The sequence below is a fragment of the Paramisgurnus dabryanus genome, chromosome 13 (genome assembly GCF_030506205.2).
Source record: "Paramisgurnus dabryanus chromosome 13, PD_genome_1.1, whole genome shotgun sequence".
NCBI classification, from domain to species: domain Eukaryota; kingdom Metazoa; phylum Chordata; class Actinopteri; order Cypriniformes; family Cobitidae; genus Paramisgurnus; species Paramisgurnus dabryanus.
In genome coordinates, this window is record NC_133349.1 from 4501912 (window position 1) to 4518784 (window position 16873).

The following is a 16873-nucleotide window of genomic DNA, read 5'->3' on the forward strand; positions in this document are numbered from 1 at the left end:
ATCATGACAGTCAGTGATGATAAAAAAAATCTGTTTCTGAAACCAAACAAACATGTACCTTCATTCTCACTGCACAAGAGACCATTAGAGGACAAAACATCAAAAGTCTGTGAGATAAAAGCCACCTTTACAACATTCAGAAATATTGATTCATGTTTTGTTGTATTATAACCCATTATATTTATACTCTACATGTGCAGGAACATTTCAACGGCAGTCTGGAAGAAATTGGTCCCTGGAGAGGAAACGTCCGCTCTCTCTCTCTCTCTTTCCCTCTCTGTAAAGTACGACAGCTGTATGAAATCCCGTCCCGTCCTCTCGTACCTCTCATCACAGATATGGGACAGCTTAAGACACAAGTTTTCATCATATCCTGCCTCATTTTTACCTGCTACGGAGCAGAAAAGTTTAAAAATAGAGGTCTGCGTCAGAAGGATGGTGAACATGTGGAGAGAGTAAGACAGACTTTATTGCATCATTTATTTCCTTTATTCAGTCTGTAAAAACGTAACTTTCTAACATAGAACCGAAGCATGTTTTTATTTAAGTATGAGGAGTCAGAGTAAACTTGTATATTGTTCATTTGTTGCTCTTTTATATCTCAGAAGAGATAAATATGACTTTTGTCTCATAAGGTCTTGGCACAGTGTGAGACGTTGTTGAGATCTTGTGTTCATTGAGGAGACATATGTGAAAGACTTTTCTGGAGAAGTGGCTCCTTTTTTCTAATTTCATCGACTGCACGAGCAACAATTGAGAAATGAAAGTGATTTTCTTTATAGTATATAAAAGCTTATCTTCTGTTCAGTTGTAAAAATCCTCGGCATTATTAAGCAATGTTTTATTTCAAACATTCTGCAGCAGTTCATGAAATCCTGAGATATTTACGAGCGTAAATATACGAGGGACTGTAAATATAATTGCCCGCTTCAGATACGGTGATTGATTCTCTCAGTGATCAATGTTAGAACTGTGATTTTCAGTGCAAGTTCGTCGCATTGACTAAAGTCTTCATATTGATCAATGTCACTTTCATTTTTGCAGACGCAAAGCAAATCACAGGGTCCTGTTAACTGTGCGGTAACGACAGATTGATTCCTAAAAAGATGTGACAAAGTTCTTTAAAGCCTTGCTGCAGAAATCTAACTCGAATTGGGAGCAACTACGCGCTTTGTTCTGCCAATACAAGTTAGATTATATGGGCTTGAATCTTTGTAACTACCTATAGATATTTGCATGTCTGACGGTGTTTGAAATAGTGTTTAACCATCTACATAGCTGAGGTTTTTAAACTGTGGATTGGGATACATAAAAAACCTTTTAGCCCAATGAATGACTAACAATAATGATGTTTTGAATATCTTACCATAAAATAATTTAAAAGTGCATTATATTTCTATCATACAATGACGAGGGAAAAAAATATTCTCTAAAGATGAAGTGACTAGCAATGGCAAAGCAACATGATCTCATTCTTGTTCATATCCATGAAAGCACACTACAACACAAGCAACAGTGACTCTTGGCGACAGGAAGTGGGCGTGTCCATCTATGCAACAAAGTTGAGAAAAGTTATACTTTATGAAAATGATGAGTGACTTTCAGAAGGGAATATAAAAGATGAATGTGTGTTTATTTCCCCTATGTTTCCATTAAAAATATATGAAGAGTTTGGTTCCAAAACGCAATAAATCCATTTTGATTAATAAAATATGTTTTCTATACCAAGAAAGTAACAAGATGAAAACCACACAGCATCATTAGGTTATAATGACATAAAAAAATCAAATCCATCATTTGATTTTCAAAGATTTATTATAAAAACAGATGTTTTTTTTTAAGTGCTATAAATCTATTGAATCAATATATAAATGTGCTTTCATCTTTGCCATGTTATATTCATTTAGTTGACTAGTGGTATACACGGATTAAAATAAATAAACATGAATGGCATTAATCAAAACACTTACTTTGTCATATTAAGAACACTGTCATTGCCGCTGTCATCCTTGGGACGTCGTCGCTAAACTTTTTTGACAGCGATAAGCTGTAAAATGTTTCCGTCTTACACAATTTTTGTTGACTTCGAGTAAAATAATGGAAAGTTTTTCATAAGATCCCCTGGGGTCAATGTGTTAGCATGACAGAAGCTTGATGCAGTCCTGTGAGAACAAACAACAGCCGGCATTTTTCCTTCGCCCGAGTGCCTCTTGTGTAAATTATTCAATTTTGATAGCTTACGTTTCTTTCCCACCACAGAAAACCACCACAGGTTTATCAATGCCATCAAAAGTATTATTTTCTTTTTGTTTGTTTGTTGATCACGAAGTACAAAATAGATGAGGAAAACTAGGATTCTGTGAACTCGCGCCATTATTGTTTACAATGCGTGGAATGGTTCACTGTGATTTGTTGAGTGGATTTGCATTCTGCAGAAAAGGAGGACTGGCGTTTGTTGCTGTTTGAGAAAAAATGGAGAAAAGATGACAGAATAACATGGCGGATATCTGATTTTGCGTAAAATTAAGAATTTACTTAAGTAATTTAAATGGCGTTTATTGCGTTTTGGAACCAAACTCTTTATATGTAGGGGGTCAAGCCAACTTTCTAGGTGGATCTTGCTATTACAAAGTTTGATAGCCCACAATGCATTGGACTCGACTTGATCTTCTACTTCCAGTGTGACTTATGTTGCGTGTACACCGACAGCGACTTTACGACCTCTTAGTAAATGACGAGATATGGATGACGTCAACTCACTGCTTCTCTCATTGGTAGTCACTCCCAAAACTTGCTTGTCATTTGCATACAGTTCCTAATTTTGCCGTGTAGCCGGACAATTCCTGTCGCCAATGGTTACTATATATATATATATATATATATCTTAGGCCACCATGCTACCATTAGATTGTTTTTGCAATTGTATAGTGATCAAATATAATTATTTCTTAGTCTCTTTATTTTCAAGCAGAAAATACAGGAAACTTGTATGTAGTATTAAAAACAGTATAAAAGTATAAGCTGAAGTGTCAAGTATTTAGGGGAAAATCCCCTTCCACTTGAGCAAGATCAGGAAACTGCAGGATCTCTTAAACCTCAATGAAATTAAATCCTAATTGTAATCGAATGAATTCAGGACTTCAGTCTCCTCAAAAAAGCTCAAGATGTGTTTTGTGCCAAGAGAGGTCACATTAAATACTGACTGATCCCTGAAGAAGACATTTAGTCCTGAACATTTTTTTTGTTTTTAATTTTGTGTACATATTTCCTGTATTTTCTTGTTTTATCTTAAAAAAGAATGAATATATATATCAGGGAGGTAGCCACGCGGGGGCCTGGGTGGGCCTTGGCCCCCTCAGATTTCCAATTGCTTAAAATAAGAAAATGTTGATTTCTTAGTCTGATTGATAGATTGAACAATCAAAATGCTGCGCGGTAAAATGCATCTATTTTCAAACTTGATTGGATTAGCTCATGTCACACGTTGTTGTGCATAACTTACGCTGTCATCTTCGTATGAGAGTTCATTACTTTTATTTTCTTTCACAAGCAGCACACAGAAACAACTTTCTGATAAAGTGACCAAAGCTGTCTTTCAAGTGATGAACGAAGACAAAACTGACGATGCATTTATATAATTTTTTTAAGGTAAAATGTAAGGCAACATAAACATTTGTTTAATCATTCCTCATAACATTTTAAATTCACGATCTACAGAACATCACAGAAAGATATAACAAAAAAATTGGATAATTAAGCCTAAAAAATATTACAAATGTGATCCTGCCTTGGAAACCCCGGCTACAATTCAGTGTTTTTATTTAATTTTACGATTTAGCGCGTCAAAGCAGTCATGACCAAAAAAAAACGACAAATGACATTTTGTGATTGTTACTGTAAATGATAAAAACTAAGCTTTATATACAATTCATTAAATGTTAATTTATAACAAGAAAAACGCTGAAATGTATTGTTTTATAGACACTACGCGTTATTATTTAGCACAGAAATACCTGCTTGCTTGCTTTGACTTTGATCATCTCTATTCGCTTTAGGTACAGAAACAACTGATGATTCTTATATTATTTATTTTTAAGGAATCTCTTTTCTATCATTTGGAAGAAGAGATTTTATATCTCAATGGGACTTTCCTGGTAAAATAAAGGATTCGAAAGTGAACACCGGCCATAATATTAAAATCACAAGAAAGACAATCATGTCAGGCATAAATTAGGTTCTGTGCAGATATTTTCCGTGTCATAACCGAAATGAAAAGGCTTACCTGTTTTGTAGTTTAACTTTTGACAAGAAAACCACCCTGTTTTTTGTAAAAAATGTAAAAAACTATTACTCGTCGAAAAACATCAATTTTTTATGTTTAGTTTGATGAACTCCTAAAAATGAGACGCAGAGCACCTAGCGCGTTCGGCTAAATTGCATGCGCCAGCCTCATGGCCAGAACGCAAACAACGCAATATCAATGCAACGAGAAGCAATCCAAAATGTACAGACTTAAATTAGATCAGAATTTACTATTATAATGAATCATTTTTTAAAATAAAATAAGGTCAGAAACCACAAGGTGCAGAACAATTATGTGCAAAATGCCGGAAGTGCACGGAAACAAAACACAGAATTGCCAGCTTTGTCTTTTAAATGTAGAAACAAAGAGGCAATGGTTCCTTAACATAGAAACCTCTTATGGACGTGTAGCCCCGTCACAGGGGTTGTTGGATTTATTAAAGCATTTTAAAAATATTTATTTAAAGCTACTTTTTCACATATTAGTTGCACAGCATTATCATAATATGCTGTATATTAATATATATATATATATATTCTGGCTACGCCCCTGATAAATGCAAAATAAGGGTGCGGTCACACTGCATTTCTTATTCCATTGACATTAATTTATTTGCATGGAAATGCATCGGACCAGAAATGCAAGCTCATACGAACAGTTTCGCATTTTATTTAATTCCAAAGTTCAATTTTGATGAATTTGACCTGAGAATGGGTATCACATGAAAATGTGTGACCAATATATTGTTGATACTTTAAAGCATGACCTTTTCAGATGATGGAAAAGCTTAAAATGTACATTAATAATAAAAGCAACTATAATGGTGCATGCATATCAGAATCCATGATGTGTGCATTTAAAAAACAAAATTTTAGCATGTAATATCATTTTTTGCTTTTGCCCATATATGCATATTCACTATACAGTATTGCAGGAAAAATAACAATGTATAATAACAAATAAAAACTAAATTTAAAGTAAAATTGCTAGCCATTTTTATTTCTGAGACGATGGCATTAAAATATACATTTACAGGTGATGAGGTCATGTAGTGTACTTAGTGTAAGTGCAGTAGTGTGCATAGTACACAGTATGCAGTGCGCTCACATTTATTAGGCATCAAAGTCGATTGAATTTACAACTTCTAAAGCTCATTTCATTTTACGATTGCTTAAAAATCCCTAGAGATCTTTTCATAGACAAATACGACAGTTTGCATCATTTCAGTCAATAATCTTACCAGTGGAACCATTTGCATTTTTATTATTAAGTAATGAAGTGTACATGCTTATCCTTCATTCCAATACTCTTTATTTAGGTGACCTCTGTATATGACCCCAGCGTATTTTATTTTTAATGCCGTTCATCAACACAGTCCTCAAAGGGCCGATAGTGTTGCCTTTAAATCCCATCAGCACAACACCGCAGGCCGTGTTGTGTACGTTTCGGGCCCAGGATTGCACCTTGGTGGGTTATCGTAAAAAAAAGGAGCCGTGTGGAAATAAACCTCTGTAATGAAAATCAATATATACTCATTGCTTTTAAAAGGGTTTTAACAAATAACTTTGTCTCATCAAAGCAAGACAAACAGCGGGATGCTAAAACAACTTCATTTCGGGAAAGGCAGTAAATTGAAAGTTACGGTCTACCGCAAATTCAACCATTATATCATAAACCGCATTCAGTAAAATAAAACAAATTAAGGGCTCGGTGGCTCATGGACTCGGAAAAGGCATTCCTTCATGGGTGAGAGATAATCTTTCACCCAACAAGTCTTTTATTGTAAATGACTGTATGATGTCGCCCCCCATCGTTATAATGAAAAGGAGGAGTGCTAATTCTTTCGAATTTGCTCACAGTGGGTAGATAATATGTACATTTCTCATTCAGACCATTCGGGCAGCCTTTACTAATGAACCGGTGTGAATAACCGCAGTGGGGAATGGCGCTCTGCTCTCCGAAAGGCTTTGTTTGTAGTACATTCAGGTGGATTCTGTCAATAAAAAGCATCGAGGCCGAACGCACCGAAGGCTGCGAGGGTACCCACAGTGCCGCGAGCTTATAAATATGAATACATTTCAGTTCCTCCGGCCCGTATCCAGAAGATTTATTGCCTATTTAAGGGCCCTTATTTCCACAGCTCCCTGCTTGTAGGCATGCTGATTAGAAGTTGCATTAGTCTTGCAGAACAGACCCGGGTGACGGTATAGAGCTGCTTAATGTTAAAACCAGACCTCCTGCTTGCTCACGGCCTGTATTATTCGCACAGACAAGGCTAGGACGACCATACGGCCTTGCATCCGTTCAGAAGCGTTTTCTGATAGAGATGTACATGTTTGGTGTATCACTGATTGCTAATGCACCCGCATTTGCACAAATATCCTATTTTGCATGTAGTTTTTCTGCATGAGCGGATAGTTACACCTGCCACCCAGTGGCATATATGTTCGTCTCCTGAGACTGTTCATTAAAATACATTTTTACTCACTGTGTCTGCAGTATTAATATGCTGTCCTGGCACACAGAATTTAAATGTTACACCTTGACTATCTCAATATTTTGACTGTTATGGATTACTTACAGGGTAAAGGATTTAAAAACACTAGGGATGAATTGGCCTATAATGAGTAGTGGCAGATAAAAGCAATTTTCTATCGAACATCGGCCAACCGATGATCGAGGAAGATTATATTCTTGCAATCAGAAAGGGTGGGAAAACGCATCAGAACTCATACTGTGTGATTATTTTGAATTGGGAAACAATGACAACAGAATTGCAGTTTGTACGCTCTGCACTTTTAAGGTTTTACAACATAATGATTTCAGTCATTTTTACGCATACGTGAGGGTGCGCGTACAAGGCATGTGACACAAATTTTGTCATCAGAATTGTAGGTGTGCACTATACGTGCACGGTGCACCGCAGGATTTTTGTAACTGCGCTTGAATGTCTGTGTATACGTACGAGTCCAATAAGCTTTGCAAGGCTTTGCATTGAACCATTTGCAAATGTTTGCATACCTTTAAAAAACAAACTATACTCTGGGCTTAATTATCGAATATTGGTATCGTCACAGACATTTTGTAATGGTGCATCCCTAAAACACACCCATAACTATCTTATTATTATTAGTCTTTGAGGATAAGTATACTTTATGGGGCGGTTTCCAGGACAGGGCTTATGCTAGTCCCAGACTAAAATGCATGTTTGAGTTACTTTAATTACTTTTAATTTTATATTTTTTAACATATATCAGTGCCATTGTTTTGTCTCAAGATGCACACCAGTATAGTTTTTTGTATAGTTTTTGCTTCAATTTAGCTTTTAATGCTAAGTCTTAAAGGGTACTTTTCACAAGACATTTTTAAGATGTGAAATAAATCTTTGGTGTCCCCAGAGTACACACTATGTGAAGTTTTAGCTCAAAAATATCATATAGATAATTTATTATAAAATGTTAAAATCGCCACTTTGTATGTGCCGTTTTGTGTGTGTCCTTTTAAATGCAAATGAACTGAATGGCAGGGTGGTGGTTGGATAGTGCAGATTAAGAGGCGGTATTATCCCCTTATGACACCACAAGGGGAGCCAAAATTCAGTGACCTATTTTTTTGCAGAGAATGGTTTACCAAAACTAAGTTACTGGCTTGTTCTTTTACACATTTTCTAGGTTGACAGAAGCACTAGGGACCCAGTTATAGCACCTAAACATGGAAAAAGTCAGATTTTCATGACATGTCCCCTTTAATACATTCATCCCTGTTTACTTTTTATTTTATTATGTGGACAGCTCATTGGTGCATTCTGTCTTTGTAATTTTTCATATAAAGTCAATAACATGAATTATATAATATACATTTAACATACTCTACCTCTAAAAACGACTTTGCTGACATCTTTCATCTGTTTATGTGCTGTTCATTTTCATTTCAACCTTTCCAAATTCCTGTTTCCATTCAGATCACTCATAGGGAGCGTGCACACCAAAGCTTTTACGCCCACGGCCGGCGCATGTTTTCAATTGTTTTCAATAGAAGGCCATCGTTTTTCAAAAAAGCCAGCAGCTAGCGGTTTTCTTCCGAACTGAAAACCAGCGCTCAGCGTTTTTTCCACGGTCAGCGCTGTGCGCCGAGAGTTGAAAAATATTCAACTTTGAATGAAAAGCTCCACTCGTCAATTTCAGTTCTCACACGGCCGTCCAATCACAGTGGAGGAGGGGCGGGACAGTACCACAGCAACTAACCGGCTCACAGCTGAAGTATCACAGCTACCAAAGCGCTCAGCTGAAAAATGCCATGTGAGAGCTGACATTGACGAGCTGAGCTTTTCATCCAAAGTTGAATGTTTTTCAATGCTTTGCACTCAGCGCCAAGTGCAGAAAAAAGGTGGAGCGGAGAAAAAAAGCCGAGCGCCGGCTTTCAGCGCGGAAAAAACTTCCAGCTGCTGGCTTTTCTGAAAAACGCTGCACTTTCATTGGAAACAATTGAAAACAAACGCTGGCATAAAAGCTTTGGTGTGTACGCCCCCTAACTGTTTTAACCCATAGTTGGGTCAAATATGGACAAACTCAACAGTTGGATTATTTCAAATGTTGGGTTGTTTCAACCCATAGTTGGCTAACAAATACCGAGCATAGGGTTATTTATAACCCAACAGTTTTGTTCATTCTTATGTGACCCTGGACCACAAAACCAGTCATAAGGGTCAATTTTTGGAAATTTGGAAGATCATCTGAAAGCTAAATTAAGCTAAATATGCTTTCCATTGATGTATGGTTTATTAGGATATGACCATATTTGTCCGAGATACAAATACTTGAAAATCTGGATCTGATTGTGCAAAATTATAATATTGGGAAAATCGCCCATACACTGTCAGAAAAAAAGGTACAAAGTTGTTCCTTTTTCTGTTGCTGGGGTGGTACCCTAAAAGGTACCTTTTGTACCTTTATGGGTATACAACACATTGAAAAGTTGTACCTTATGGGGTACAATATTATACCCTAAGGACCAATTGTGTACCTTAAGGAACAATTTTGTACCAGTTAAATTTTAGGGGTACAAAACAGTTAACTGTACCTTTAAAGGTACACAATAGATCCTTAAGGAACAGTAATGTACCTCAAAAGGGACAACATTGTATTATGTTTATATGCCTTTAAAGGTACAAAACGGTACCTTGGGGTACCACCCCAGCGACAAAAAAGGTACAGTTTCTGACAGTGTACATTTTGTATTTATTTACAGTAGAAAATGATATTTACTGATATTTACTTAATATCGTAATGATTTTAAGTAAATCATCATTTTGACCCATATTATGTATTGTTGGCTATTTCAACAAATATACCTGTTCAAAATAAGACTGGTTTTAGGGTCACCTATTTAACCCAACTATGGTTTAAAGGAGCCCAACATTTTTTTTTGTGTGTATCCAGTGTCCACTTTCATGGTTCAATCAATTATAAATGGATAAAATTAATTTGACCCTACACTCAACATTCTGTTTCATTTTAATATACATTAAATCGTGGCAGTAAAATGGGGTCCAAATGGCATTTTACATTGGTGTTAAAAAATTTAAATTCAGATTTATTTTGTTACTAATTCAAAAAGGAAATATTTTAGAAACTGTTCTGCGCACAAATACAATATAATCATATATTTTGATCACTGGTCTGCTAAAATGGAATTCTAAATAATTTGTATTCTGTTTTTTGTATTGATGATGTCATTACGAGGTAAAGTTCACGGCTTATGTTCAGTTCTTAGTGAGTGTCATTGAATGTCCTGTAATTTAAGTGGTTTATTAAGAATAAAGTAGATCATAAATCTCACTAATCGTGACCAAGGCCCTTTCCAGCCTGACTGGACAGATGAGTCTGTCTCAATTCAATGAGCCTTCACGAGGGCAGCGTCCCATTATGGGCTACTTTTCTATTTTCATTAGAAACATTCAACAAAAATGCCTTGACTGTCCAATACAACCGTAGCATGGTATTTTCATCAGAGAGCTCACGGTGTAGCTCATTCCATTACGCCGTCTTTCAAGTCATATGAGATTTCTAATAACTCTTACAGGCATTCAAAGCTACACAATATGCTGTTTAACCATATGCCATAATGTTTCCCAGTATTCCAGCTGCCTCCAGGGTCCGGCAGGCACCCCGGGAAGAGACGGAAATTCAGGAGTGAATGGAATTCCAGGCACTCCGGGTATACCGGGCCGGGATGGTGCGAAAGGGGAGAAGGGAGAATGTGTGACGGAGAGGTTTGAGGAACCGTGGAAACCCAACTACAAGCAGTGTGCCTGGAACGCTCTCAACTACGGCATTGACCTGGGAAAACTTACAGTAAGAGACATTGCCAAATGTGATTCAAAGCTCTCCGGTCAACAACACAAAAATGCTAAAAAGTGCAACCATGGTACAATCATACACTGCAAAAAATTACTTTTTGTCTTGTTTTCAGGAGAAATATCAAAAAATTCTTAAATCAAGATGTATTTTCTTCATGAGCAAAATAGGTCTAGTTTTTAGACAAAAAATATACAATTAAAGTAAATTTGTGCTCAAAACAAGCTAAATTATCTGCCAGTGTTTAAGAAAAAAGAAAACTTATTTTTAGATTTTTTTCCTCTCCCTATGGGCAGATATTTTTGCTTTTTTTAAGTTTAAATTTACTTAAATTGTATAGTTTTTATTTATAAACTATACTTATTTTCTAAGGTCATTTTGCTCATCAAGAAAAAACAACAGAATTTTTAGATATTTCTACTGAAGACAAGACAAAAATACTAAGTAAGAAAGTCATTGTGTAGATAAATGCCATCATTGTTGTGGCTCATCAGTCTGAAGGTGCAGTAAAATGATGTTCACAAATGTTTAGAAACAACTAAAAAGTTAGATATCAAGAGGTTCTGCGCCAAATTTTATATCAAAGATGTTATGTAAATGTGTAAATTCAGTCTAAAAAAATGTAAACTTGGGTGCAGATTCTCTTCCTTTTTAAAATATGGGCAAACCCAACTGAAAATGTCCATATGTGACCCAAACATGGGTTAAATTAACCTAGAAAAGTCTATACATGACCCAACTATGGGTTAAAGCAACCCAGCATACAGTGGGTTAATTTCAACCAAACGATTGGGTTTGAACATGAATACTCCCATGTGTACCTGGCACTATCCCTGTACCATACTTTATTTCCTTCGTGTCACTTTACTTTTAGTAATGTAATTTTTTATCTGTTTTGGTTCAAACAATGAATAATGATTGATGAGTTCATAAAATGCATGATAAATATATAAAATAATTAATACATGTAATGCAAACTAGACCATGCTAACCATTCCCAACTATCCAATGGAAAAGTCATGGTGACTGCGGACTTAAGGATTGAAAAGTTCAAAAACAATTGGAAAAGTTACTAAATAGTTTTTTATTTAGAAAGTTTGTGAAACATGTGGTAACTATGATATATTAAAGTACCATGGTATTTCTACAATCTAAAAAAATTATGGGTTGTTTCAAGTCATTCAAGTCAAAAAATTTAAATTAAACCCTATGTGCCCTATCTTGCACCCAGCGCAATTGACTTTGTCAGTGACGCATGTATCATTCGTATTTTGCACCGGCGCACAGCGGGTTTTTCCCTCCACAGACGCACGTCGGCAAACTAGGGAATGAACTTGCGCTCCCTGGGCGGTTCAGCGCAAAAAGGGAGGCGTGTTCCGGCGCAAAACCATCCTGATGCTATATTGCAGTTTCAAAAAACAATTGCACCACTGACCAAAAAAACTAGTCTAAAGTCAGTGGCGCGTTGCGCGTGGTTCATTATGCTATTTTAAGGGCGCATGCTTGACCATAATGTATAGCGTGCACAACGCGCACACACTTTGCTTATCTAATCTACACAGATGCAACAGTTATTTTTGCAAATCATAAATTGTTACAATAAAAAATATTAACACATGAGATAAGGGGAATCATAGTGGTGAGCATTGTGGTGATAGTTTTTATTTATTGTGTGGCTGCGTTCAAAAATTCTCATGCAAATAACGATTAAAATATTTTCATAAGTTTGTTGTGTGGCTGTATTACGTTTATTTTATGTAAATAATAATTAAAATGTTTTCATAAGAAACCTTAATGTATATGAACTTGATTTGTAAGTGTACTTTGGGGTTGGACCTTGCTTGCGTTACTTGGGTCCGATTTCAAAGCCCCCAAACCCTTACAGCGGAGAGGGTGGACGCAGCGATGTCCTTTGCTGGCGTCAGGTCATGTGTACCTGTAGAGGCAGATCCACCTCCCGTTACACGGCGTGCCCGATTTATGCTGGCAAGCTTGGGATTCCCCCGTCTCCTGACATCATTGTAGCGCTTGGCGCAACGATGGGGATGCCAGCTGATAAGACAATTGTGGCTATTTCCTTCCACGCCTGTTTAACCCACGCTGATTTGGGCGGGTTTCTCCTATCCCCATACAAAACAACTTCTCTGTCTTTGACTGCTCTTACAAGAACGTCGGTCTCCTCGGCTGTGAACCGCTCCTGGCGTACGCCTGGTAAATCCGTCATAATAATAGCAACCCGCCATGGAACTTGCGCCCTTGCGTTTAAAGGGAATGTTGGATAGCGTTCTGATTGGTTTATTTGACGTTACGCCCAAACCACACCTATGAATAAGGAACCTACTTCAGACCAACCCCTTATTGATTTGCACCTGGCGCAAGAGTTATTTCTCCCGCCGGGAAAATAGCAACAGCGCCCAAGATCCGCCCACAAAGTCACTTGCGCTTTGCGCTTCGCACTTGCGTTTCAGATCGTTAAAATAGGGCCCTATATGATTCTCTCACATGTGCACCTGACACTATTACTGTATCATATTGCAGAAGTTGAGGTATTTGTCCCAAAAAAGCTTGCATGCACTTAGAGGGTTTTGCAGAGAAAGACGCTCAAATTTGATAAAGGCCCGCTAACATAGGTGCACAGAATGTGTCTGTAAAGTTTCAGATCAAAATACACCACAGATCTTTCATTAAATGATGTTGAACATGGCCATTTGTGGCTGCAATAAAAAGCGCATTTTTTGTGTGTGTCTCTTTAAATGCAAAGAAAGCTTCTGTCCCCTTTTCGTATGCAAAGTACAAAGGTGCTTTGGACTACATCAAAACATGTGTCTCTGGATGAAGGTTGAATTATGCGCTTATAAGGCGGAGTCTGAGAGCGGTCATGAGTGGGGCGTAATCAATGTGACATCACATTGATAGAGGATCCTCAACAGCCTGATATGTGTGACTGTTGCTGTTTAAGAAGAGATGGATTTGTATAATAACAGGATGTTTCTGCACACACACCGGCGACTCATTTTCTGATAAAAACACTTTTAAAAGTGTATCTTCTATGTTAGGGGGGCTTTAAATACCACAAAATGACTAAAGTGACATTTGTACAAAAAAGGCATTTTAATTACTGCCTTTAAAAAAATGCCATTAAAAAATGCTCAATTACAAGAAAACATGTCAGACTAGAGGATTTTGCTTCTGAAATTGTGATTTTTTATCTTTAGTGGAAATGTGGTTCAAACAAGCTTTTATATTCATCAGTGTTCTTGTTTACTGTCCTCAGGAGTGCACGTTCACTAAACGGTATGCAGACAGCGCCCTACGCGTGATCTTCAGCGGCTCTCTCAGACTGAAGTGTAAAACAGCTTGTTGTCAGCGCTGGTACTTCACTTTTAATGGGGCAGAATGCTCGTCTCCATTACCTATAGAGTCCATTATTTATCTGGACCAGGGCAGTCCAGAGTTCAACTCCACCATCAACATACACAGAACCACATCATGTGAGTTTGTACTTTATTACAATCATCTTTATTGAAATCAGAAATGATTTTAATTTCATTTATACTAGCAGATGTCTATTCGAGTCATTCTCCGTATGAATTGCATTTTAATGGTTTTTGTAATAACGTAGCTTGGGGCTAAATAAATGAATGTCATTGACCCAGTTACTACTGCAATTGCATTATAGACAATAGTGATTGTAATTCTGCTATGCATGATTATTTGCTGAAAAGTAAATAATAAAGAGACTAGACAGTGTAGTAGCCTAGCATAGTTAGAAGGATAGGGGACATTTAATTATTATGAGATTAAATTTCCGCTCGTGAATTCGTGCCAGCAGCCGCAGGCTTTTCAATGCCCCCAAACTGATTTGATGAGGTGTCGTTTCGAATGAACGCTTCTTCATCGACTACTGAACATTTACATTAACACTTTGAAAGGTTTGCTGCCAATTGCTGTGATGTTGAACTACATAACATTTCTAAATTGGTAGGCAATTTGTAATTTCTTGTTAGACATTGTTGGCATTCAAGTTTCACATCCAGTATTTTGGATCATGCCTCCATATATATTTTTTGTAAGACAAAGAGAAAAATACCAATAACAACACATCATTTTTACTTATGTGTGGGCCAGTCTATAATACCCAGCTAAAGGCATTTTTTTGTGATTTACCGGCTATAGTGTAAAAAACATTCTTTAATAATATCACCTTGATCTCGTCGATATTGACTGAGTAAGGTCATGTCAAAGATTGAAGTCAACATGAGTGAAATCAAACTTTGATAGTCCAGATCTCATCATTATTATGAGACTTTAACCAGGATTTTACAGGGTCACATATCTCAAAATGACAGAAAGGTCATGTCTTTTCTAGAATGAACCAGCGTTGTTTCTTTAAAGGGGCCATGGCATGAAAATCTGACTTTTTCCATGTTTAAGTGCTATGATTGGGTCCCCAGTGATTCTATCAACTTAGAAAATGTGAAAAAGATCAACCCACTAACTTAGTTTTGGTAAACCATTCACTGCAAGCAGAAATTTGGCTCTCCTTATGATGTCATAAGGAGCTCTTATTATAATAATACCACCCCTTAATCTGCACTATCCAACCACAGCACTGCCATTTAGTGCAGAGAAAAGCACAATTAAGTTTTAATTCCAACAAACCACCATCATTGTGATCAGTGTTTGAATTTCATCAGCTCATTTGCATTTTAAAGGACACACCCAAAACGGCACATTTTTGCACACACCTACAAAGTGGCAATTTTAACATGCTATAATAAATTATCTATATGGTATTTTGAACTAAAACTTCACATATGTGCTATTGGGACACCAAAGATTAATTTGACATCTTAAAAAAATCTTGTGCCATGGCCCCTTTAATTTTGACCTGTGCAACCATTGGTCACCATTAACACCAATGCAATATAAATACCGCACATGCCGTGAGACTGTGTGCTAAAGGAAAGGTCTTTAAAAAGCTTTCCTTTCCAAATTGCCCTGTATGGATTAATTACAGCAGATAAGGGTATCTGTGAATTTCTAATTTCCCCCTCAGGGTGCATTTAGGCACATCTGTTTATCTCTGTTTTCTAATAGTTTTAGTCAAATCCTAATGGTCATCTTGGTATCAGAGACGAATTTTCCACGTTTTCAGCTGCATGACTTATCTGTTTGTTCTTCAGTTGAAGGTTTATGTGAAGGTGTAAGAAAAGGTTTGGTGGATGTTGCCATCTGGGTGGGTACCTGCGGTGATTATCCCCATGGCGACGCATCCACTGGATGGAACTCTGTTTCCCGGGTGATTATTGAAGAGCTTCCTCTGAGCATCTGAGACCCTCGTGTGCTTCATCACAACTTCTGAACAACATTATCTCTGTACTGTTTTACTTAACTAAATACTGTCTTATACAGTGGAGGATGTGTCTATTTTTAATTATATCATTCATTGTTTGACCCAAGGAGCCGTTTTAAAATAAGGAATTTAAATATGCAAAGGCACGAATAGGACTTAAATGTGTTAATGTCATTGCATCTGCTAACAAAATGTGACTCCGTCTTGAAATCCAAGCTTAAGTCTCATGATCTAAGCATCAGAGTTTAAAGGAATATACTTTCATTAAAAAATCGTGATAATTTACCCCCATGTCATCCAAGATGTCTTTTTTTGTTCAGGTGAGAAGAAATTAAGTTTTTGGAGGGAAAAAAAATCTGGATTTTTCTCACAGTTTAAAGTTTTAATGCAGCTTCAAAGGGCTCTAAACGATCCCAACCGAGACATAAGGGTCTTATCTAGCGAAACGATCGTCGTTTTTACCAAAAAAATAAAAGCACTTTTAAACCACATCTTCTCGTCTTGTACTAGCAGTGTGAAGTGCCAGCGTGACCTTACGTATTACCTAGTCACATCGAAAGGTCACACATGCATGGGTGACTGGGACAAAAAAAATCGACCCTGGCCTTTTGGACCAGACCAGCCCCTCATTTGATAACACGCATACATCATGCGTCACCTTTCGACATGGTAATACGCAAGATCACGCTGGCGGTGCATCACGATCGTTTTGCTAGATAAGACCCTTTCGCCAAAAAAATTAAAATTCTTCTTGATTGAACAAAGAAAGACATAAACATCTTGGTTGACATGGGGGTGAGTAAATTATCTGATTTTTTATAATCCTTTAATTTCAATCATTCATTTCTGATCTAAAGA

At 37.0% G+C, this 16873-nt stretch overlaps 1 protein-coding gene across 1 annotated transcript; it reads left to right on the top strand.

The window, feature by feature from the left end:
* The first annotated feature begins 285 nt into the window (after nucleotides 1-285).
* cthrc1b (collagen triple helix repeat containing 1b) lies at nucleotides 286-16350 on the top strand. Its single transcript, XM_065298893.2, has 4 exons — nucleotides 286-455; nucleotides 10438-10656; nucleotides 13934-14150; nucleotides 15846-16350. The coding sequence occupies exons 1-4, from the start codon at nucleotides 339-341 to the stop codon at nucleotides 15992-15994; spliced, it is 702 nt and encodes a 233-aa protein (XP_065154965.1). The 5' UTR covers nucleotides 286-338; the 3' UTR covers nucleotides 15995-16350.
* The last annotated feature ends 523 nt before the right edge of the window (nucleotides 16351-16873 follow it).

What these genes read in the sequence shown, in the direction of transcription:
- cthrc1b (XM_065298893.2), top strand. Translation starts at nt 339, where the DNA reads ATGGGACAGCTTAAGACACAAGTTTTCATCATATCCTGCCTCATTTTT. An exon ending in ATGGTGAACATGTGGAGAGA is followed by an intron (nt 456 to 10,437) that starts GTAAGACAGACT and finishes AATGTTTCCCAG; the next exon opens with TATTCCAGCTGCCTCCAGGG. An exon ending in TTGACCTGGGAAAACTTACA is followed by an intron (nt 10,657 to 13,933) that starts GTAAGAGACATT and finishes TACTGTCCTCAG; the next exon opens with GAGTGCACGTTCACTAAACG.